At 48.6% G+C, this 23,966-nt stretch overlaps 1 protein-coding gene across 1 annotated transcript in view; it reads right to left on the reverse strand.

Annotated features, from left to right (window-relative positions):
* The window catches only part of PLXNA4 (plexin A4), a 449,849-nt gene that overhangs the window by 372,004 nt on the left and 53,879 nt on the right, over positions 1 to 23,966 (reverse strand). Inside the window, exon 2 of the mRNA XM_007982959.3 lies at positions 11,567 to 12,840. Coding sequence (XP_007981150.1) covers positions 11,567 to 12,754 — 1,188 coding nt within the window. The 5' untranslated portion in view covers positions 12,755 to 12,840. The remainder of the gene's footprint in view (positions 1 to 11,566; positions 12,841 to 23,966) is intronic.

Below are 23,966 nucleotides of genomic sequence, written 5' to 3' on the forward strand. Positions count from 1 at the left end.
GGACAGCCTGGGCCATGACTGGACAAAGCCATCTGGGCCCTGCTTCAGTTATGTGCCTGGGGGAGTCCAGAGAGTGGGCCACCAACTGCCTTGGGGAGCAGGCATGACTTTGAGGAGGAGGTGAGGTTTGGGCTCGAGGCGAGGTTTGGGCTCACGTCCAAGTTCTCTGGCTTATGAAACAGTATTCTGCCCTTCTTTTGCACATCATATTTCAGATGTGGAAAATAATTCAGGATTATAAAATCCAACAGCCCCATTTTACAGAAGGGGACACTAGAGCCTGGAAAGTGAGGTGCCTCCCCTAGTTACCTATCAGGTTGCTGACAAAATGGGTACCAAAGCCCCAAATTCGTGGTGACAGAAACAAAACAAAACAAAACAAAACAAAAAAACCTGAATTTTTTTTTTTTTAAGATGGAATCTTGCTCTGTTGCCAGGGTGCAGTGCAGTGGCACAATCTTGGCTCACTGCAACCTCCACCTGCCAGGTTCAAGCAATTCTTCTGCCTCAACCTCTTGAATACCTGGGATTACAGGCACCTGCCACCACACCCAGCTAATTTTTTTTATTTTTAGTAGAGAAGGGGTTTCCCTATGTTGGCCAGGCTGGTCTTGAACTCGTGACCTCATGATCTGCCCTCCTTGGCCTCCAAAAATGCTGGGATTACAGGCATGAGCCACCGCACCTGGCCAAAAATCTGATCTTAAGCAGGGGTTTCCTCTGGGGTTGCTAGAGGGTGGTCACAAAGACAATCTATTCCAGGATCAGAGGAAGGCAGGGGACTGCTGGGGAAGAGCCTACGTGTCCACTTCTTTTCCCAGCACCAGGGATGAGTGCTCTGCCATCTCCAGAACCCGAATCAACCAACTCTCCCCTCCCAAGGAGGCCCCTGACCACTCACCCAAGCTGGGCTTCTTCCTTTCCTGGGTCTGTGCATCCCAAAAGAAAGTGAGAGCTGACATTTTGAAAAGAAATTCAAGTTAGGAGAAAAAGAGAAGGGAAGCCCATGAGCTGCCTATTGATACAGAAAAGAAAAGGTCTTTATATTCTTCTTGTTGAGCAGCCCTAAATTTCTTCCCATTAATTACACTTATGCACATGTGCGCAAACACACACATACGCACACACATACACATATCCTGGGAGCTGACCATAGCACACCTCCACTGGAAATGGGGAATCAGTGAATTGCACATGTGGGATTTCTTTTTAAAGGGAGATATTGATCAGATAAGCTGTAATAGCTCATGTCTAAATGCAGGCTCCAGTTGTAAAGCTCTGCAGTACAGGGAGATAATGATCACCCACTTATTGGCAACCATATCTCAAATATGACGGCTGACCCCTAAGGTGTTCATAAATACACAAAATGCATCCACCCCTTGAGATGACACCGTGTTTACTCCCCACTACCTCCTCAGGGGTAGAGGTAAGTGGAGAGTGTCCACAGGGAGGTAGAAATATCTCTGGGAGTCTCTAGTGGGCTTAGGTTTAGCTCCTCAGAAAGGCTATTATTCTATAAGATATTTCCATATGCTTGAGTGATGATTTCTGTAACAAAGAAGAAATCAAAAAGACCTGACTATCCAATCCTCTGATTGCTTCACTGTAATGCCTAAACTTTCTCTTTTATGACTTCTAGCCCTCCCCAGAAGGTCTGCCTTCAGACACGTGACCTTCAGGCACATGACCCACACTGGCCCTATGAGATTGAAGTCTCTTGAAAGCAAGCCAGAGAAGCCCTATAACAGGTAAAAGTTGACCCCTGCACCCTGGTTGTGAGCACAGGCCATGGAAACAGTGCTGGAGTGAGGGCTCATACACTCAGTTACTAATGCTTCATCTCAGAATGATTCTTTCTGGTGTCTTTTTCAATGAGATTGTAGGGAAAATGAATGTGTAAGAGAAACAGAGGGAGAGCCAGCAAGCCACAGTCACAAAAACCCAGTTAGACAAACCCATCATTGCAGGGGCTTATAGAAAAGTGTCTTGGCATTGGAAAAACAACTCAACAAATTACAGCAGTTCCCCTGATCCTTGGCTTCACTTTCCATGGTTTCAGTTACTACAGCTTCAGATCAACTGTTGTCCAAAAATAGGAGAGTAGAGCACAATAAGAAATTTTTGAGAGAGAGACAGAGGAGATAATGTTCACATAACTTTTACTATAGTATATTGTTACAACTGTTCTATTTTATGATTATTATTACTGTTCATCTTTTACTGTACCTAATTGATAAGTTAAGCTTCATTATAGGTATGTATGTGTATTAGTCCATTTTCACACTGCTGATAAAGACATACCTGAGACTTGGAAGAAAAAGTTTGATGGACTTACATTTCCACATGGCTGGGGAGGCCTCACAGTCATGGCAGAAGGCAAGGAGGAGCAAGTCATGTCTTATATGGATGGCAGCAGGCAAAAAGAGAGAGCTTGTGCAGGGAAACACTCCCTTATAATACTCTCAGATCTCTTAAGACTTCTTCAGTATCACAAAAATAGCACAGGAAAGACCTGCCCCCATGATTTAATTACCTCCCACCAGATCCCTCCCACAACACATGTGAATTCAAGATGAGATTTGGATGGGGACATAGCCAAACCATGACAGTATGCATAGGAAAAAACACAGTATATATGGGGTTCGGGACTATCTGCAGTTTCAGGCATCCACTGGGGGACTTGGAACGCATCTCCCAAGGATAAGTGGGGACTATCATATGGCCCCAGTTCTCAAGAACCAAGAGCTTTGCTTCTGGGCATCTCAAAAAGGAGGAGAGCAGACCACAAAACAGGATAGAAAGTCATTGTGTTTTAGGAGGTAGGGCTGGGGATTTTCATGTAAATATTTATTAAATGAAGGCATTTAACTACCTATGGAACCATGAAAGCCATTTGTTAAAAGCAACACTTCTTTCAATACTCATTTTGAAGTTTCTATGTATGTTTTGGGACCATCTGTGACCCAAGCCCACCAGATATCTCAGTGATCTTTCATTCATCATGAAAACAAACTATCCTTCTAATAGGGATCTAATGTCACTAAATTGAGCAGTTTTCCCTGGAGAGGGGCATTAAGCCAAGCACACATTCTGCGGGCCAGGCTGTAACCAATAGCGAGCTGTAGCAATGCACCCCTTCTAGGGGTTGCTGAGCATAGCAGCCAAAGACAAGCTTTAGCTCAGAATCCTAAGGGTTGAACCCATAGCCTTCTCCTCATTAGCTTAGCTGCCAAGAGCCTCATGTTCTTCTCTCTGAGAAGCAGACAGGGCTATGGCACAATAACCTGGGGATAGTCTGGACAGGCCAGAGCTCTAGGCTAGTCTACCAAGAGAATTGTAATTCTGCAGATGGCATTATCACTGGGGGCTGGTTTAGCAACCAACACGAGACCTATGGGAAATCCCAGGGAAGCATCTCAGCATTGCGAACGGTAACAACCAAAACCTACTGGGGTGCCACCTCTCTCCTTTTGTACTTTAGCTCCAGAGAACCCCAGTGGCTACCTGTCAGGGGCAGATAAATCCCATGCCACCAGTCCATGAATCCCAAATCCTACTCTCCCTCCCAGAGTTTGTGACAGGCAGCCTCAGCTGCCACAAGGGCTGTCATTGAAGTGAGGAACACCATGATGATTAAGTTTGTGTGTTTTCTGGTGGGTGCTGGGAAGCAGTGGCCCTGCTCCCCAGGCTAAGTTAGGGGGTAGGTCATTCCCTGGTTAGTGGAAATAAATTTTATTAGCCCCAATCTCACGGCCGTGTATCTTCCTCTCTTGCTCCTCGGGTCTGAGTGTGGGTCTGGGTAATGTTGCCTGCGTGTGGGATAAATCAGTCGAACAAATCCCATTATATTTTGGAACACTGACAGAGACACAGTAATGACACAGAGACCAGGGAAGGGAGTGGGCTGCCTCTCTCCCACTGACCCCATTTCACGCCCAAAGGGCCACACACACTAGGGAAAACATGTAAATTGAGAGGCCGGATGGAGAAGAGCTCTCTCAGCTGTCTCTTTTTCCTTCTCTCCACTGACTTTCCTGAGAAAAGAAACAAGCCTGATGTGGTGATGTGCAGTCCTTCCCTTCCACCTTACAAAACTGAGGGACACATGAAGGTAACAGCAGTAAGCACTGGCTCAAAACGTGTCTTAGTGTCCAAATGCATTCTCCTATCATTTGTAATCTGTGCTATATAGAAAGGAAGGCAATTGGAGGGAGGCTGAGGTGGGTGGATCACCTGTCAGGAGTTTGAAATCAGTTTGGCCAGCATGGTGAAACCCTGTCTCTACTAAAAATACAAAAATTAGCCAGTTGTGGTGGTGTATGCCTGTAATCCCAGCTACTCGGAAGGCTGAGGGAGGAGAATCGCTCGAACCTGGGAGGTAGGGGTTGCAGTGGGCCAAGATCGTGCCTTTGCACTCCAGCCTGGGCAGCAAGAGTGAAACACTGTCTCAAAAGAAGAAGGAGGAGGAGGAGGAGGAAGAGGAGGAGGAGGAGGAGGAAGAGGAGAAGGAAGAGGAGGAAGAGAAAAAGGAAGAGGAGGGGAAGGGGAAGGTGAATGGGGAAATAATAATAATAAAGGCAATTGGAGCACATCCTAGGGCCTGAGATACCAAACATCACACCTGATTTAAGCACAGCCCAAATCTCTCAAAAGCAGGTATTGGTGAAGAAAAAAAAATTCTAAGCATGAAATCACTGCAATATTATTATGCCCCTTTCTGTCCCCTTGGGTGGTTATTATAACTAAAGGAGGAGACACAGGATGACACTATGAAGATGTTAGAGTGTCCTATGAATATAAGGGGCTGTGTGTGTCTATCATTATTAACATCTGTATATTTCTCTTTCCTTATGAGCTTCCGTACTCTTTATTAAAAGGATACTTTTTTATCATCTCCTTCTTGAAGATAAAATGTGTGATTCAAAGCAAAAGGGAAACTGCTTGCCCAGTGACATCTCACAAACTGGGACTGGCTGAGATCCAAAGATCCTGACTCCCAGACCAGTAACCCAGCCAAGACGCCACCCTGTGAGGATGACAGGAATTGAAAGGAAGGCCCAGAAATCCAGATCTGGATTGTTAAGTAGGGCTGGTCTATGTGCCCATTGAACAAGAGGTCCGGGTTCCCATTTTGGCAGGGCTATCTCATACTGCATGAGGCGTGTGTGTGTGTGAGAGAGAGAGAGAAAGAGAGGAATCTCACTGTACTTGCTGCTAAGCACAGTGTGTGGGGTGAGGGAGAACAAGTCACAGAAAGAGGGAGACAGAGAAAGGCTAAGAGAGGACTACGCACCAGGAGTGTGAGTGAGTGAGCAAGAGGAGAGAAGCAGAGAAAGCAACAGACAGACAGCAATGAGGAGGACAGACATCAAGGACAGAGAGAATGGGTGTGTGCATGTGGGTGTGCTACAGGTGTGCACACCACTGTGCTTGGGCTCATGACATGCAGGCCACGGCTCAGTATTGTGAGACCCCACATCCTCAACCCTAACTCTGTGCTGAGCTCTCCTGGCAGCCATCTGTGTTAAAATTCAGTCTGTGTGATTCCTGGGTCCCGCCTCACCCCCCGCTGACCCAATGGCCTCCAGGGTGGGCATCCTGGGGGAGTACATCCAGCCTAGGAAGCCAGCCTTAACTTTGCTCCTGCCAAACCCAGCACATCCCCCAGGGTTCAGCCACCTGCCACACAAAGCACCATGCACACTAGGCTGGGATGGGACTTTCACTGCAAACCCTGCTGGCCAAAAAGAGGGAGGTGGGTGGGCCTTTCACCTAAATACCTGAGACAGGAGCCATCTCCAAGAGAGAGTGGGAAGACTTGATTCTATAAAGATTGGGGCTGTGATATGTCAGGCACCCAGTGCTAAATAAGAAATCTGGAGTACAGGGTCATGGGCCATGAGAGATGGGCACTCAGACCACTGTGTGAGATTTTTGATGCGTGCATTTATTGGGACGTGAGTGTGGCATGGACCATGGTGTGTGCGGCAAGTGTAGTGGAGATGAGAGAGGAGGGATGGTGCAGGGAAGAGGAGGAGTTCCCGGTCTAGAGAGGACAAGAGCTGAGCAGAAAGAGCAAGCCTTGTCTAATGCCATAAACAACAGGATACAACCCCATCGAGTCTGAGCCCTGTGCTTCCTGCTGACAGGGAAAAGAAAACACCCCAAGAAGACCTGCAGAAGCCAGGCGCCAGAGCCTGGGATGCCTGCCTGGCCATTCCGGATGCTCACTTTCGTGGAGGTTCAGGATCTCAGGCGCCAGATCAACCTGAGTGACCATCCAGACTGGGACGTGAGGCCAGCCCGAGTCCAAGTGGGTGACCCTGTCTCCTGCTCAGGACTGCCATGCCTAGGAAACCAGTGAGTCAAAGGAATGGCACGTGGAAGGGGACCTCCGTCGCCACCCAGTCATGTACACAGCAGGGCAGGAAGGGGAGCTTTGAGTTAAAAAGGAAAAGCTCCATCTCCTGTGCCTGTGTGGTCCTTGTGGGACTGCACAGGGCTGGTGGGTAAACCCCAGAGTCAAGTGGAAGCTGGGTCTAGCAATGATTCTCAATGAGAGGTTTCTGGAAATGTGAGAGGTTTTCTTGCCTCACAGTGACTGGGAACTTCCACTGGTGCTCAGCACTCTAGGGCCCCGGATCACAAATACCCCCCAATATCAGGCAATCCCGGCACCATGAACTGCCTACCACAGACACCGCTAGAACACTCTTGTGAAACACCACGGGAAGAGCACCAAGCTGAGAATTAGGATACAGAACAGCTTTCAGTTTACTAATGACATGACCTTGAGTGAAACACTTGAGTTTTCTGTTCCTCTGTTCCCTCAACTGCAGAGGATGCCTGCCCTTCCATTATCCTACAGTACTGGCGGGAGAAGAAAAGGTGTGTGAAAGCCCTTGTTAACCATCAAGTACCATGCAAACTCCAGTGTGTTATTTCCAGACAGGCAGGAAGCCTCTGCCCTCTGCTCCCACTACTGGGGTTTGACAGGTGTGAGTCAGTGATGCTAGATAATAGTTTCTGCTCCAAGGACCCAAATTTTCTAGTTGAAGGACACTCAGGTCAAAGCTTGACAGAGAGATTGAGAAGCCGATTTCTGTACCTACTGCATGTCACCTTTCTCCACACCACCTAATCGGTACTATGGCCAAGACTATCTGACTCCCTTACCCATGGCTCAATTGGTTCCAAAGTCAGGGAAGAATGAAGTGGAGTGAATGACAGTCACTCCCATGACCGCAGCCATTGTTCCCATCACCTGGGCCATAATGACCTGCTGGTGTGCATCTCTTGCCTCCACTGTGTGGGCTCCTGGAGACAGATGCCATTCCACGATGCTTGATATCCACCAGGAGGCAGTGCGTTGCCAAGCCTTTTCCTAGGGCTCCATACATGTTTCGCCATTCATTAGTTTATTTGGAGGCGCTAGTTCATTAATGTTGGATGAGGTTGCCCCAGGAGGCTGAAGAAAGGAGAGAAGGTATAGATAACCCTATGCCTGGGGAATTCTGAGATGCCAGGTGCTTGGTCAAACCCAGCATCTTCTCCAGCCAGCTGCCCACTCCAAGTCAGGAGTGTCAGGTCCCCCCAAGAGAAGGACAGAGAGCCATCGCCTTCTCCTGCATAAGGCCCTGGCACATGACAGAGGCCACAGGTATGGGCTCCTCAGCCTTACTGTCTGTCACATGCTCTGCAGACAGGCGGTCTCAGGGAGCCTGGATGGCAGCCTTCAAAAGGGGCTGAGGATAGAGATGCACCAAGGATAAGCCACAGAAACTGAGAAATGAAATCACTGCCATTCCCCACATGAGTGCTCATTAGCTTGACCTCTAGTCTTGTGAGTCCCAAGACAAACTGGGGCCCTGACAGACCCTCTAGGACCCCCCTCATACCCATGTCCTCATGAGATCCTTAGAGTTACTTGCAGATACTAACCCACTTGTTTTGGGAGACCTCTCTCCACCCAGGCTGGAGAAAGCCAGGACAGGGGTAAAGCACGGCTCAGAGGGCGAAGGCAGAAGCTGCTGCTCTCATACCCCACTGACACCAGAAAGCCCCAGCTGCTTCCCCAGCCTCCACACTCCGTGCGCACTCAGGAATGTGCATTTGCAACAGGCCTGTTTATGTCCACAGCAACATATTCCCATGAGGAGGCCACTCCTGGCCAACCAGCCCTCATCTCCGATGGGAGCACGGCCAGCCTTACTTGATTCACCTGAAGTTGAGGCACCGTCGAGCTCTCTGGGGGCTGTGGGTCAGCAGGTTCCACCCCCATGGCCCAAGACTTTTCCCTCTGCCCAGTCCTCAGGCCTCGGCCTGCCCAGTGCTCTGTGGATGCTTCCTGGCACCAGGGGCCTTGTAGTAGGGGTTCTTCCCATTCCTTCCTATCCCCCGAATGAACATAGCCAAAGGAGGTGCTGGGACCTTATGAAGCAGGCAGGTGGCCCAGGAGTTATGCGGATCCCGGCTCTGAGTTCTGGAGGTGTGAGTTCAGGGGGAAGAATATGGGTCTCAGGATGTGAAAAGGGCTAGAAAAGCCTGAAGAGCCACATGAGAGGAGCATTCTAACTTAGAGAGCTGGTACAGCCTGGAGCACAGTCGATATTCATTGCTAGTCAAATCCCTTCTTCAAGTTTTTAGAGTTGCAACTCTGATAAAACCCACAGGGAACCCCTTGCCCTACAAAACACAAGTACTAAAAGCCAACCTCCTGGACCTTGCCCTGCCCTCTGCCATCTTCCTACAACAGGAACACCACAGGACAGAGGTCATCTGGGACTGAGTTCCCACTTCACAGGGCTCAAGGGAGAGTCAGACTCCATGACAAGCAAGAACTCCAGAGTTCATCTTGTTCATCCTCCACCTCTAGGCAGGAAGGGAACAGGAAAACTAAACCAACAGCCTTGTAAATGGGTTGAGGAAGAGCTGGGTTTGCAAATGGTGCCATCGTGGCAACACAGAGCCTGGCCTGGCCGATGTCGCATGAAACACATGTGGTTTGAGTCGACTCCAAATGAATGCTGGAGCAAAGGAACTCAGGTATCTGCCAAATCAAAGGAAACTGATACTGTGCATTAAACGGCAGCCTGGCCTTTCTCAGACTGGCTGGAGAGATAGCCCCAGCCCTGTGCAGAGTTTCTGGCCTCCTCCTTTCTACTCTCGGCCCTGAACTTGCCTGTAACTTGAAAGGACTAATTAAAGCCAAAAGAAAAATCAAAAGCTTGTTATCTGGCTCCATTACTCCCCATCCTGGCATTAGCCTGTCTTGCAAAGCTGTTTCCCCTCTGTTCTCTCCAAGGCCACCACACGGTGTTAGGACCTGCAGCTCTGCAGACTTCCATGATGAACTTGGCTTTTTGTATTGTGGCAGGAAGCAAGGGCAGCATGAACACTTGCCCACGGGCAGCCAGACGGACCCCTGCAGCTGATTTTTCTCCTAGGAGCATCACCCAGAAAGTCAGGGTTTGAAGCAAGTTTTCTACAGGAAACTGTCAGAGATTGCCAACCCTTCTGGTCTCAAAAGAACTAGTTGTTGTTTAGTAAGTACATGGCCTAAACTTGCCATCTTCTAACAGGCCTGCATATGTGTGCATGCTCGTGGGGAATTTATTACATGTATGCATGTGTGGGTATCCTGCAGGTAAGGGGGATTCTCTTCAATTGCTGGCTCTGTCACTCACTCCTAACATGTGTGACCTTGGGCAATTCATTCACCTTGCTGAGTCTCAAGGTGCTCAATGTAAAATGAAGTTTTAGGCCAAGGCTCTCGAAGGGCCTTCTCAACACCAGCATTCTAATACATCTCACATAGACCCATGTTTGAGTGCGTAATAGACATATGTCCAGCACAGCCTCTGTCATTAGCTGCCTTCATTTGGGAGCATTCCATGCCCCCACAAGTTCATAGCCCTGTCTCATGGACTCTCTTAAGTGGCTCCGCTACTGCCCTAAACAGAGGGCTCCAGGAGGCATTCGCAAAGGTTAAGTCACCTGCTAGGAAGGCTCAGTAGATACAGTGGAGTCCCCTTCATTCTCTGGTCTGGCTCTGATGTGTCAACTTTTTCCTGCCCTGCTTGGTCCACAGCACCTCTCCTGTTTCCTTTGTGACATCAGGGGACTCCTGGCTTTTCAAAACCTCCAAGAAGAGATGACATCTTTTAGTTTCAGCCGGCCCAGTGCCTGGAAGACTTGCCAGTGGAAAACAGGCTGAGCCTAATGCCAGGGCACCATCTTTCTCCTCCCTCTTCCCTACCTCCAACCCAAATCCCAAAGACTGGAATGATAGCCTCTCTACACTCTGGCTGGGGAGGGTGCCAGTCCCCTCTGAGATCTGCCTGGCACATAGTTATACTTTATGAAAGGAAACTAATGCTTTTTTAAACAACCAAAATACATTTCCTAATATGGAACTCCACCAAAGTTTAAGGAGTCAAGAATCACATCAGTATGGATGTGTACTTCTGTCTGATGGATACATTTTCCTTTCTTCTTCTCCCCAAATTAAAATTACAGAATTGATGTTCTCAAAGTAGGTTCATAATCTTTAAAATGCACAGTTACAAAAGGAAAAGGACAAGAGCACAGAAGATGCTGATAGCTGAGCCTTCCAAGTCGCCCAAAGAATGATTGTGAACAAACAGGACCACTGTGAAGAGGAACAGAGTCCAGCTACAAGAAGGCAGATGCTTTTCATGGTGCGGCACACGTGAGCTAGGCTACGACAGGCAAGAGTCTGTGTCCCCTGCTTCACCTGGGGTCACCCAGCAAGGCCATACCCACAGGCCATGCGAAGACCCCTAAGCGAACCCTTCTCCTGCTCTCCCTCTGGTTCCCCACAGCTCTCCCATCATCCCATGCTGCTCTCGGGCTGCTTCCTGACTTTCTCACGTCTCTTCCAAGGCACTGTACACACAGAAGATGCTCAATAAACATGATTTGTCCCTTCCCATCCCTTTTCTAAGTTGGCTTTGCTTTCTCTATGTGTTCACTGCACTCTTACCTAACTGTGCTCTCATTTTAGCATTTGCTAAAGACATACGAAAGGCTAAAAACACACTTCTCCTGAAATTCCATATCTATCCCAAATGTAGGCTGACTCCTCACATTCTCCTCTTCCCCTACCCTGTGGTTTTATTATAAGCTCCCAGGAAGGTTATTTGCAGGCTTGGTGAGTACAAAGGGTGTGTACACATCTTGCATTACAGCACACTGTGATCTAGACTCCAGCCATGCCCGGTCCCTACAACATCCATTTGACACAATTCCTACCTATTTCCAGCACTCCCCCTCATAACCAGTGAGCCAGTATGGGGCAGAGGAGAGTACTCTGATGGGAATTTATGTTTTAGTTCCCACTCTGACTCTTATACACTCAATGTCATAGTTGCAGAATGTTTGGTGACACTCTGGGTCCAATGAGACTCAGAGATGGTATGGGATATATTCACCTCATCTGCAAAAGGGGAAGGATGATACACACCCCATGGGGGCTACAAGGCTGGGGTTCTTATCCTACACTCCCAACCATCCCCACCCACACAGCCCTCCCTGGACTCACCGCACTGCTGCAGGGGATGTCCTTCACCTTTAGCCAGGCCAGGTCCAGCGTGCCCTCACCCCGGTAACAGGACTGCAGCCGCTCCTTAATGCGATCATTGATCTGCTTCAAGATGAAGATGCACAGGGCTGACTCATCCAGGGATTTCATTTTCCGCTTCTGGCCCTTGGAGAAGACGGTGAAGAGCAGGTCATCATCCGGATGGACTCCAAGGGTCTTGCCGAGCATGGCCCCCGCTTTGGACAGGTAGGCAGCCTGCAGAAGGCGGTACTCCACCCCACTGCGCTCACAGCCAATGGGCACCTCTACATAGGAGTTGAAGGCTGTGTCCTCCTTGCAAAGCCTCACGAGCTTGGATGTATATACCTGCTCTTTGGTGGTGGAACCTGGTGGAGACACCATCTCAGGTTGGAGGGTCAAAAAGTAGACAAAGTTGCCACTGCTAAAACCATAGACATAGTAGATGTCAAAGTCAGGGATGATGGTGAAGGTGTCCGAAGGGATCTTAATCATCGAGGCCACAAACTCATCATGGAAGACGTATGCGAACATGCCATCCGCCTCAGAGTTCTTGGTCAGTTTCCGGCTAGAGATGGTGGGAAAATACTCGGGCTTCCCATCCACTGCTGTGGCAATGAACAGCTTGTCATCCAGGTTGCTGTAGGAGACGATTACTCCAAAGACCGAGCCGCTCTCGTTGACGCCTGACAGATAGTGCTCCTTCTTATGATAAGGCTCCCCCAGCTTGAAGAGGTCCTCCAGCCTCAGCAGCTTGCAGATGCCTTGGTACAGGCTCCCACAGGCAATCAGCCTGTTCTCCTTGTAGTCTATGAGGAGCATCTTGTTGACATTGTTGGTGGTGGTCAGGGGCTCATTGCAGGTCTGGACGATGCGGGGTGGGTAACACTTGGGGTTGTCCTCGTCCGGCCCTGTCTCATGCGTCACCAAGACCTTCAGGTCGCTGGAGAGCTTGTAAATCCGATTGACAGCCCCCAAGTAAATGTGTCCTGTCCTCTCATCCACCACCAGGTGATTGAAACCCTCGGTGGGCTCCCCTCGGAATGTGACAAATGACCGCTGCTTCTGGGACAGCGGGGCTGGCTGCCGGGTGAGCAGAGTGGAGGAGCCCATGCCCACCATGAGGAGGTGGGAGAGCAGGCAGGTCCAGTTCCAGGGCATGGCTTTCATGGCAGAGGCGGGTCCCAGTGGCACAGCAGCACTCAGGCACGGTCGTCCCCTCGCAGGGCCAGGACTCAGCAATGCAGTCTCCCCTACTGGAGAAAGGGAAGACTATGAGCTGGATAACAGCGCCAGCAGCTTCACTTCACCCCACGGCTTGTCTGCCTGGACTTTCAAAATGTTCTGCACACACTGAGCAGAACTGCACTGGAGGGATGCTGGAGGCTGACTGAGTCGACCCCCACCACAGGCATGTGACACAGTCAGAGCCGGGTGGCAGTGGCCCCAGGAGGACACATCAGTAATGATAATGGTGGTGATGATAATGACATGATAATAATAGCAGTGATGATGATGATGATCATGATCAACAGCCATTATCTACTGAGTGCCTGAATTTGTGTCAGACACTGTCCAGCACTGTCACCCAGGTCAGGTGCCACCAGCAGGCAGCATCCGCAAAGACTGGCTGTAGGAGAAGAGGGAGGGAGGGAGGGCAGGAGGCAGGACTGCCTGCATTGGCTGCAAGCTTTGTCCCGTATTCCCCACAGCAGGCCTCTGCACACAGTTTCTCCGTCTCCAGGCTCTGTAAACCACTTCCTGCCAGACCCCATCTGGCCGTAGAGGTGGTAATGGGGACCTCACTATTACTGTCCCGCCATACTACACTGCCTCTTAAAAAGCCACACTTTTATGAGCAGCCTCTTTATTAACCTTTTCTCAAAGGACCAAATTTGTGTGTGCTGTCTATTACCTGCCGGGACCCTGACTGGTAGACCTCCGAAGTACATCCTATTGTATCCACATTTTACAGCTAAGGAAAGCAAGCTTAGGGAAGTCATGTAACTTGCACAGCTATAAGTGGTAGAGTAGCTCCAAATATGAGTAGTGTAAATGTGCACAGGTTCACAATCTTAACTGCTAAACCATCTCAGTTCACCCCAGCCTTGCACAGATGGGGCTGTACCGTGGTCCCTGTGAAATTCAGCAGAAGAGTTAAGGTTGATCCCTTTGTGGGGGCTGTCCATTACAGCCACTACCTCTGGTTCTCTGTGTCCGTACCTACTACTGCAGGAGAAACTTTCCTCTGTGCCTCCTCTGCCGAAGGAAGAGGCCAAATTAAAAACCCACATCCTCAGTCTCTTCACACTGCGGCGGCAACAAGGTCCTGTGGGTTCGTTGCCCAGTCCTGAGCCCTAATGTCATTTTAACAAGGCAGATCTTGGCTTCCTCCCCTAGCAGGGCCTCCTCTGAGAGGTTTTCATTAAAGGGAGAGAAAAAATGCTTTAAGAAGCGGTCAAGCAAATAAATAAACAAACAAATACAAAACTCCCCAGGGAACAAGATCACCTCCCATCCTGAGGGTCTCTTTCTATTCAAGATGCTTCCTGTGTATGTTCCCATTGGACAGCTTTATGTTTCTTCCAGTTTGGGAGAATTCAGGGCAGGAATTGCCAACATCCTATCTGGGGGTACCTCAGCTCTGTGGAATTTTTCTCATTCACCCCCAAACACCTCAAAAGTGGAGAATGAGAAGAGGTAGACCACTAAGCAATAGAAAATTCCCCAGCAGGGAGCAAACACTAGGTTAGATGGAAACCAAGAGAAGAAGGAAGAAAACCAAATAAAGACTTTGCATTGTCAGTCAGCATCCTAATGAAAAGCACAGGTCTTCTCCAGTCCATATCTGAGGAGGAAGACTGGTTAGTGGAGCACACCACAACCAAGAGCTGTGCTGCAAGCCAAGGGCCTTCATTCGTTCACCTATGTGGTCAATGTTTGCTCAGAACACACACAAAATGTGCGAGATGCTGTGGGGCCCAAGGATCAGATTCTCAAAGAACGCGTAGTCACATCAGGCCAATACCACCAGAACCTGAACTGATGTGCATGATGAAAATCACGTGGCATACAAGAGAGTGCTTTGGAAGTTCCTAGGAGGAGGAAGACTTCTAAGTTGGGGTGAGAGAGAGCAAAGAGCAGGCTGCAGGAGGCCTTGGGGAGGGCATGGAATTCGGGCTGAGCCGTGAACTTAGAGAAGACAGGCAGAGCACGAAGGGAAAGGCCTTCTAGGGGAGGGGTCTACATAGCAGAAGCATGGGCATATCACATGAGGGTGTGTACAAGGAAGAGTACGTCTGGAGAACACAGTTCACGAATGAATCAGGTGGAAGATGAGGCTGAAAAGAGAGAGCTTCAGCCTTGCCAGGATATCACTGGCAAGTTGAGACTGAAATGCAAAGTGTTGAAGAAAGAAATGGAATTGCAGAGGAAAAGAGCAAAGGCCCCCAGAGAGCAGCCTCTCTCTTTCCATTTAGCCTTAGCCTTTGCAGAAGGAGAGTTTGGAGCTCAGGGTCTGTGAGCACCACGAGGGCAGGGCTGGGTCTCTCTCGCTCGTCAACACATTCACAGCTGGACATATAGAGGAGGCTCAACAACTATTTCCTGACTGGCAGAAAGAGGGGCTGGAAGCATAGAGGAATATCAATATCTGTGGAGCATTTACTGCATCCCAGAGCCCATGCAAACACTTTCACATAGCTTGGCTCACGTAATCCTCACTACTGTTCCCTGGGGTCAGAACTGTCTTATTCCTGTTTCAGGTGAGGAAACTTTAGCTCTGCAAGGACACTGGTTAATACGTAGCAGAACTGGGTTTGAATTCCAGGTTTCAATCACTGCAAAATCCATACTTTTCTAGAAATGCACAATTCCAGAGCCCAGAAGATAGAGCACTTAGAAGCCCTTGTTAACTCATGGAAGCCCCAAACAGAAATCCTGGGATATCACCAACCAGTATCAGGAGAAAAACAAAGTCCTCTCTGACCCTCAGGGGCTAAGCTGGTAGATAACACCGATCAGGTGAGCTCTGTGGTTTAACCTCTGAAAGTATTAACGACTGTAAAGCCACATAGAGCCTCTGCCCAGCACAGTTAAGTGCTTAGGAAATGATAGTTGCTGTCATTGTTATCGTTAGCAAGATTAAAATAGGATTAGAAAGATTAGGATTATGATAATGAGATGGTACTTGGTGGTACATCTCAAGATGAGTGATGAAGAGTCAGGATGGTTCACCTTGAATTTCTTGTGCAAAGTCAAATTCATATCAAAGACAAATCTATATGTTTTTTATCTGAAAGGGATAATCCAGTTTAGTGTTTCCCAATCCCTGATTTTAGAGACAAGGAAGTTGAAATCCAAGAGGTCAGATGAAATTGCAAGAGGTCACACATTGAGTTGAAGATGGTGTAAGATCGGGTCTCACACTGTCCGTCCCATGCTCTTTCCACCACCCCGGCCTCTCTTCTGACTTTATGTGAACTCACTCCAGCAGCTGCTTCCAGCCTTTGTCTGAAAGAGACTGCTCTTTGGGCACCATATGCTCTGCTGGCTAACAGGGCTCTCAAAGCATCTCTGCCAACAACCGAATTCCAGCAGGGCTGATAATCCCCCCTTCAGACAGGCAGGTGCAGGTCGGGGCTCAGCCACCAACTTTTCTGAGGAGGGAACTTCGCACGGTCTCTGTATCACAACGTGCCACATGCTGGGGAAAGTGTGCGTACCCCACAACCTGCCTTACTGTACACACACATGGACCCACGGCCAATCAACAGCTCTCTAGTCTGCAAGAGGCGAGATGAAGAATCCTATAATTATGAATTTACTGAGCAGAAAGGTGCCATGGCTCATTCTGCATCTTCTATTAGGCACTGAAATGAGACACAGTTATGCATCTCAAACACTTATCGCCTCATCTGGGGATGGTGAGATTACTATACCCAGAGAGGAGGGGGGCCCACAGAAACAATAACATGTACTGGGAATAACCAGCCTCTCATTTTACACACCAAGAAAGGGACTGATTAGGAAACAAATAAGAGAGAAATGGAAGAGAAAGTGGGAAAATAAGGATGTGAGCTCCAGCTTGCCTCACCGAAGACCCCACAAGGCACCACCACAGAGGTGACCCCTGCCCAGCTTGGGACACACAGATATGCCCAGCCACCAGCCCCCTGCCTCCCCGAGCTGTCTAAGGCTGCTCCAATCTGGCAAAGCAAGAGTTTCCAGGGGGGTTTCCCTTTCAGGATGTCAATTCTTGTAAGCGGTAACCCCAACCTAGGAAACCCCCACCCCAATTTCAGAGCCTACCCATCATTTAGTTCTCAAGTCACCATTTAGCTAGTGTCAAAACCAAGTATTGGAAATTACATTCGGCCCAACTCTGATTCTTAAAGGCAAGTAATGGGACCAAATAAGCTTCATGATTGCCCCGAAGGATTCATTGAACTACGGAGGGTGGGTAAGAAGGCAGGAGAACCGAAAGACCCCCCGAACCCAACCCAAACACGCCACAGTTTTCCCTTCTTTGAAATCAGATTTTAATTCTGAGTAGTCTCGGGGGAGATGGGACTCATTTATAGAGGATGATCATCATTTTGATTAAAGAAATTGGGGCTGTCTTTGTTTTAGGCAGCCAGTTTCAAAGAACTGAAACTAATTTTCATGAAATAGCACCATCCTCTCAGATTCCTGAGTGGTAGAAAGGAAAGTTATTATAGAGTCGTTTAAAATAGCAATTACCCTGTGAAATTACTTTAGAGTTTACAAAGTGTTTTCATGGATATTACCTTGTTCTGCATTTCTTGTTCATGACAATCCTGTTAGGTAGATGAGGTATTTATAAGTATGCCCTCTAGAAATAAGGAAACCAAGGCATGAACAGGTACAGGTCTTGGCGGAGGTCACACATAGTCACTTTGGGCATTGGAGAGCTGAGCTCTTCAGGCCTCACTTGGTTATTTACAATACATTCCCTGGCCCCTTGGACAGAGGCCAGGTCCTCAGACCTTTTGCTATGGGGTAATAGGATTCTCAGAAAATGTGTCCTGGGATAGCACTTCAAAATTCACGTCACAACACACCATGAACTAGGTGAGTCACAGGTGCTTTTTTTTTGAGATGGAGTCTCCCTCTGTCGCCCAGGCTGGAATGCAGTGGCGTGATCTGGGCTCACTGCAACCTCCGCCTCCCAGGGGTTCAAGCGATTCTCCTGCCTCAGCCTCCCAAGTAGCTGGGATTACAGGTGCCCACCACCATGCCTGGCTAATTTTTGTACTTTTAGTAAAGATGGGGTTTCACTATGTTGGGTCAGGCTGGTCTTGAACTCTTGACCTCAAGTGATCTGCCTGCCTTGGCCTCCCAGAGTGCTGGGATTATAGGCGTGAACCACCGCACCTGACCAGGTGCTCTTCTTAATGAAATAAAATAGAAGGGAAAATATTAGTATGTCACATAGAAAAGATAAGCACTGTTTGGTGAGACTTTTGTTTTACCCACTATATAGCAAAGTACACATCGAGTGTGGTGTAAATATGTGTGATGTAACTGGGTCCCTGGGATGGTTAATTTTATTTGTCAACTTGGCTGGGCCACAGTGCCCAGATAGTTGGTCAAACATTATTCTGGAAGTTTCTGGGAGGGTGTCTTGGCATAAGATTAACATTTAAAGTAGTAGATTTTGAGTAAAGCAGAATGCCCTCTATAATGTGGGTGGGCCTCGTCCAATCAGTTGAAGGTCATGAATAGAACAAAAGACTGGCCTGCTCTGAGCAAGAAGGAACTCCACCAGCAGATGGCCTTTGGACTTGGATAAAACATTGGCTCTTCTCTGAGTCTCCCATCTACAGGCCTACCCTACAGGTTTTGAACCTGGTGCCTCCAAAATTGTGTGAACCAATTCCTTAAATCAATCTCTCCGTCTCTACACAGACACACACATACACACACACACACAGACACACACACACGCACGCACACACACATATCCTCTTGGTTCTGTTTTCTTTGAAGAAGCCCAACTAATACAGTCATGGTCAAAAAAATTTGAAACACACTTTCAGAGACAGTGCATACCTATTGTTTTTGCTGTCATTCATTTATCCTCTGGGCATCTGTGACTTTGCCCTCTCTCAGCCCAAACACTTCTGCTGGAATTGACTCCACCTCTGGTTCAGAGCCTGAGCCACTCAGCACAGAACAGGGGTGGGGAGGGCAGAGTGATTGGCTCAGCAATGAGAAACTGGTTAAATCAGGTCTCTGACAAGCAACAGGCTTTGGATGGGGATACTGTGGGAGAAAGTTCTAGCTCTTCCACCAGATGTGACCTTGGAGAAGCAAGGGCCTAAGAACTGCTGGTGCCATCTTGTAATCACAGGGGTGGGAGCAGGGGACAGGAGCCTGGAAGAATGAAGCCAAAGTAGTGAGAAGAGCAGAACTAAGCCAAAGGATAGAGAGTACTAGCTCCCAGGCCTGACGACATCCTATAAATATCTCAGTTGTGTCCACTGAAACCAGCTCTATGCCTGTACTTTCAAAAAAAAAAAAAAAAAAAACCCCTTTTGCAGAAGCCAGTTTGGGTTCGGTTTTCTGGCACTGGCTAATATAAGAATCCTAACCCATACAGAGAAAAATCCCAAAGAGTACAGTGTCTCCCACTACAACCTCTTTAATAGACTATTATTCCATGGGTTCAAGTGAGCAAGCCAAACAGATCTATGCCTTCCACTGCCCACAGAGATAAACTACGGTTTTACAGATAGTGAGGCATAATCTCAGGTGACGTGTGAGTGTGTGTGCATGTGTATGTACCAACTTTCAGAATCAAACACAACACTTCCCTATCTGCCGAGCATTTGCCTTAGGAGCTGCACCAGCAGCCCTCTTGGGAAGTCTTCACCAATTCACGCCTCCGTGCCCTGAGTTAGACTCACTGTTCAAATGAAGCGTTCTCTGATCAAGCCACTGGTCTAAGATGCCCCTACTATATATTAGTGCGGGAACCAGTGCCACCAGAGTCTCATATTTTACAAACTCTGTGATATTTGTCCATTGATGCTATCCCCTAGTCTAAAAATATGAGCTCCTCGAGGACAAGGATTATATTTTACCCCTCTTTTCTCCAGTTCCAAGCTCAGAGCCTGAAACACAGTAGGTATATAATAGATGTTTGGAAACACGTGAATAAATGAATGAAGGAATGCTCCATAGCAGAGTATATGAGATGGCAGTGGGTATCACGTACGGCTAAAGTACAAAGTAAATCTTGGTGCTTCAAGTAAATTTTTGAGCCAGTCAGTTCAAACAGGGACCAACCTAAAAAATTGGTGTACCCTCTTCTAAACCAGGGCTTATAAATACTTAAAATACTCCATTTTGTCCTTTTAAAACATGAGTTCAAATGCATCAGAGAAACTACATCTTTCATATATGATTGACACAGAGACCAACCAGTCCACCAGCTGGAATATCATAAAAAGTTGTCTTGTGTTAGCAAACTGGACTTTGAGGACTACCGTCCTATGCAACAAAGGAAATCAGTATGGACCTGGTTGAACAGAAGAAGCTGAGCCTGAAAATAAAATTGCAGATAGAAAACAGACAACAACAGAAAACAGCCACAATGCAGGAGATGCCAGTTGCTAGAAGTCAGCATGCACTCATGTATTCAGCCAACGACTATTGATGGAGCACATACCACATAAGGAGTTCTGGGCTGGGTGCAAAGGGTAGATACATTCCAGAGCAAAAAAAAACAGTGTCCCTGCCAGGAGCGGTGACTCACGCCTGTAATCCTAGCACTCTGGGAGGCCGAGGCAGGTAGATCACTTGAGGTCAGGAGTTTGAGACCAGCCTAGCCAATATGGTGAAACCCCATCTCTACTAAACAAACAAAAAAAAATTAGCTGGGCATGGTGGCACATGCCTGTAGTCCCAGCTACTTGGGAAGCTGAGGCAGGATAATCACTTGAACTTGGGAGGCAGAGGTTGCCGTGGTGAGCCAAGATCGCGCCACCGCACTCCAACCTGGGTGACACAGTAAGACTCCATCTCAAAAAAAAACAAAACAAAAACAAAAAAAAAAACAAAAACAAACACACACACACACAAAATACAGTGCCCCTGCTCTCCAGGGGCTGAGGCCCCTCTAGCTGTCCCACTGGTAAGCTCTGCAGATCCTCCCCTTCCCAGCTCCTATTAGAAACCCAGAACTTCATCATCTCCCTTAGTCATTCCTACAACACTGTACAATAAGTCATTTCATCTCAATTGTGCAGATGGATTGGGAACAGGAAGCTAACTTTTTACAAAAAACATGGGCTTCCCTATGCGTGAGGCTGCTGGTATGAAGTCAGTGAGCGGTGGCCACCAGCGATAGATGACATTTCCCAGCCTCTCCATTTCCACATGGTATTCAGGTGTGACTGTGTGAATAGCAAGTTTATGGTGACACTTCCATGCCAAAGCAGGCAAGAAATACGTGTGTCTTCTCTACAGTTTCTTTCACCACCCAGCTGGATAAAAAGGACCCTGAGGCCCTATAGGATGGTGGAGCCTCAAGATGAAAGATTTGTGCACCAACCAGGAATATCAGACAAGAAAGAAACCTTTACTGTGATAATACTGAAACTGTGGATTTGTGTATGACAACAGTTAGCCTCACCCTAACTCACAGGCAGAAACATAGCAAGCTCACCACAACTCAGAGCTGGGATTCAAACCTAATGCTGGGGGGCTGCAGGTCTCTGTTCTTTGTGGTACATCAGGCTCTGGCCCTAGGAAGAGTTCTCTTTAGATGTCAGCAGCCCCCTCCCTCACTCCCAAAGCCAGATGGCAAGCAGCCAAGCCCAGAGAGAGAGGAGACAGCCAAGCTAACATATACAGGATAGAGAAATCTTCCTGCTCGATGGCCATTTCCAAGTTTGGGGCCCAAGGAGGCAAGTGTGTGTGTAGCTGAGGGCAGTGAGGGAGTTGGGGAGCAGCGACAGGCCTCATTTCCATTTCATCTAAGAAACTCTAAACCCTCATTGATCCATGCAAACAAAATGGACACATGTTATTTGTAGATTTCTACCCCAATCCGCAATCCATGCATTCAGAATAGCATCTTCAGTAACACTGGTATTTTTTCATGTCTGCATTGTTTTTACTTTCAACTCTTGGATTCTAGAAGTAGGAGCCATGAATTATTTTACATCTTTCCCTGGAGAATTCTATTTACACCCATCTAGGGCCCAATCATGCAGCCCACTACAGTCTGGGGCCCGTGACAGACAACTGACCCTATATACTTACCCACCTCACTGCAGCTTCATCTGTTCTGGCCTTCAATGTTACCCCTGCCCCTTGTTGCTGGCTATCTCAGAAATGAGTGTCACATTCATCAAAGGAAAGAGCCAGAGGGTAGGGTTGACACAGCACAACCCATCACTACCACTAGGGGGAAAAGTCAAGTCAAAGCAACTGTTTTCCCAAGAGAAGGTCACTGCTGGCTTTGGGCAGTCTCGGTGTGGGTGGGGCTTTGTGGGGTCAGAAAGCAGCAGTCCAGCAGGGGCCGTGGGAGCCCTCCTTCCAGTGTGCTTCCCTCTGCCTCTGCTTCTATTCTGAGAGATGGGAACTGTGAAACTGATGACTGGTGGGAGGGCTAGAGAAAAGTACAAAAGATGGGGAAGAGGGAGCGATAGAGGGCCAGGCACTGATGTAGAGTCTTGGCACCGCCAGGCAACAAGCCCGGTCCCAGGGAAATCCAGCACCAAGCTCAGCTACGCAGGGCTCCCTTCATCCTTACTTCCTAGTTTATTAACAGGGGCTGAGAAGTGATTACCATGGACAGAGCCTTTGGATCCAGCCTGGAAGAAGCCTCTGCAGGAGGCTGAGCCTGTGAGCCTCTCCATTCAGAGATCAGGTCCCAGCTGGACCTCTGAGGCATTTATCCATGGTTTCCATGCCTTCCTTCCTTTCCTTGCCCCAGGACTCCTTGTCCTTGGCCTGGAGGGTGTTCCCTCAGGGTACAAAACCACGTCTCCCTGGCCAAGTCTGCCGTTCCCAGCAGAGTCGAGCAGGAGCTCCAGCCGAGGCCCAGGCAGCCCCATGTGAAACTCTCCATTACCACGTGGAGATCGCCTTGAGATTCCAGGCACTGTGCCTTGGGGCGGGGGAGTCGCTAGGCAATGGCTTTCTTTACTCCAAGTGTGGCAGCGAGGCTTTAAAAACACAGCACTCTCAATAGGATCCTGACTTGGGGAGGATAGAATCCTAAACTTCTTTCCAGCATTTCACTTAAAGAAACAGTCCAGCCAGGAATTTGGAGTCAGATGCCCCAGCTGGAGTCGGTGTCAAGACCTGCTCTACAAAATGGCACAGCCTGGCACCTATGTGGTCACTGTCTCCTACCCAGCCCATGAGGAACACTCTATCCGGGGTCTGTCCACGGGTGCTGGCTCCTGGTCTCCAAAGGGGATCCACTGGCCTCTGAGTGCACAGAAATGGGGGCACACCGTGGAAAGTTGCTAAGCTGCAGCAAAGGGAGACTTGCTGTCACTTCTGCTGCCCCAAGACCTGGGTGGACATTGTGGCCACAGAAAAGGGGCTTGGGTGTCACCACAGGCTGGGGATAGTCACCTCTCCAGGAATCCCTGTCTCGTGCATGTGGCCTGAGGCTTGCCCAGCTGACATTTTCATCAGGACAGGAGGCTCACTGCATTCCTGCCTGCCACTCTAACCTACACTCCCTGTAGCCTCTCCAGCTGCTCTGGCCTGGCCCCAGTAGGCAAAGCCACATTCAGTGGTCTTCACCCAAATGAGCTCCTTGCTCTCCTTTCATGGTCAAGGGAAGAAGTGGGATGTTCTTAGCTCACAGCCAGTCACGCACCAGCCAGTGTCACCCATAAAAGCCTCCTCTCAGGATCGCCATGGCTGAGGATACTACAGGCATCAGGAATGGTCATTCTAACCAGACACGTCCTGCTAAGTGACAGGCCTTCTTTCTTGTTGCCTCAGTTTCCCCATCTGTAAAATGGTGTTTCTGGAAATAGGACGGGGAAGAGAGATCACCCAGTTTCTTCTTGTGCTAAATCCAGAAGTGAGAGTGAAATGTTGTGGCTTCACAGAACACAGGCCATTATTGAGGCTGGGAAGTTTCCACAAACGGCCTTTGTGGAGGTGCAGGGCAGAGCCACGTGATGTGATGATTACAACACCCGGGGGTGGTGTTCACCGGGAGACAAAAAGCTGGTGCTGAAGTTTCTCTCCAAAGACTCTTTGCATCTTTGCTTAAGTTGCCTTTTTAGCTGCCTGAATCTAGGTTGTGGGGAGCCTCAGGAGTGCCTGCCAGGGTTGAATTCCACAGCCTGCCCTCAGAGAACTCTGGGTACTCATCTGTTAA

The sequence above is a fragment of the Chlorocebus sabaeus genome, chromosome 21 (genome assembly GCF_047675955.1).
Source record: "Chlorocebus sabaeus isolate Y175 chromosome 21, mChlSab1.0.hap1, whole genome shotgun sequence".
Lineage (NCBI taxonomy): Eukaryota > Metazoa > Chordata > Mammalia > Primates > Cercopithecidae > Chlorocebus > Chlorocebus sabaeus.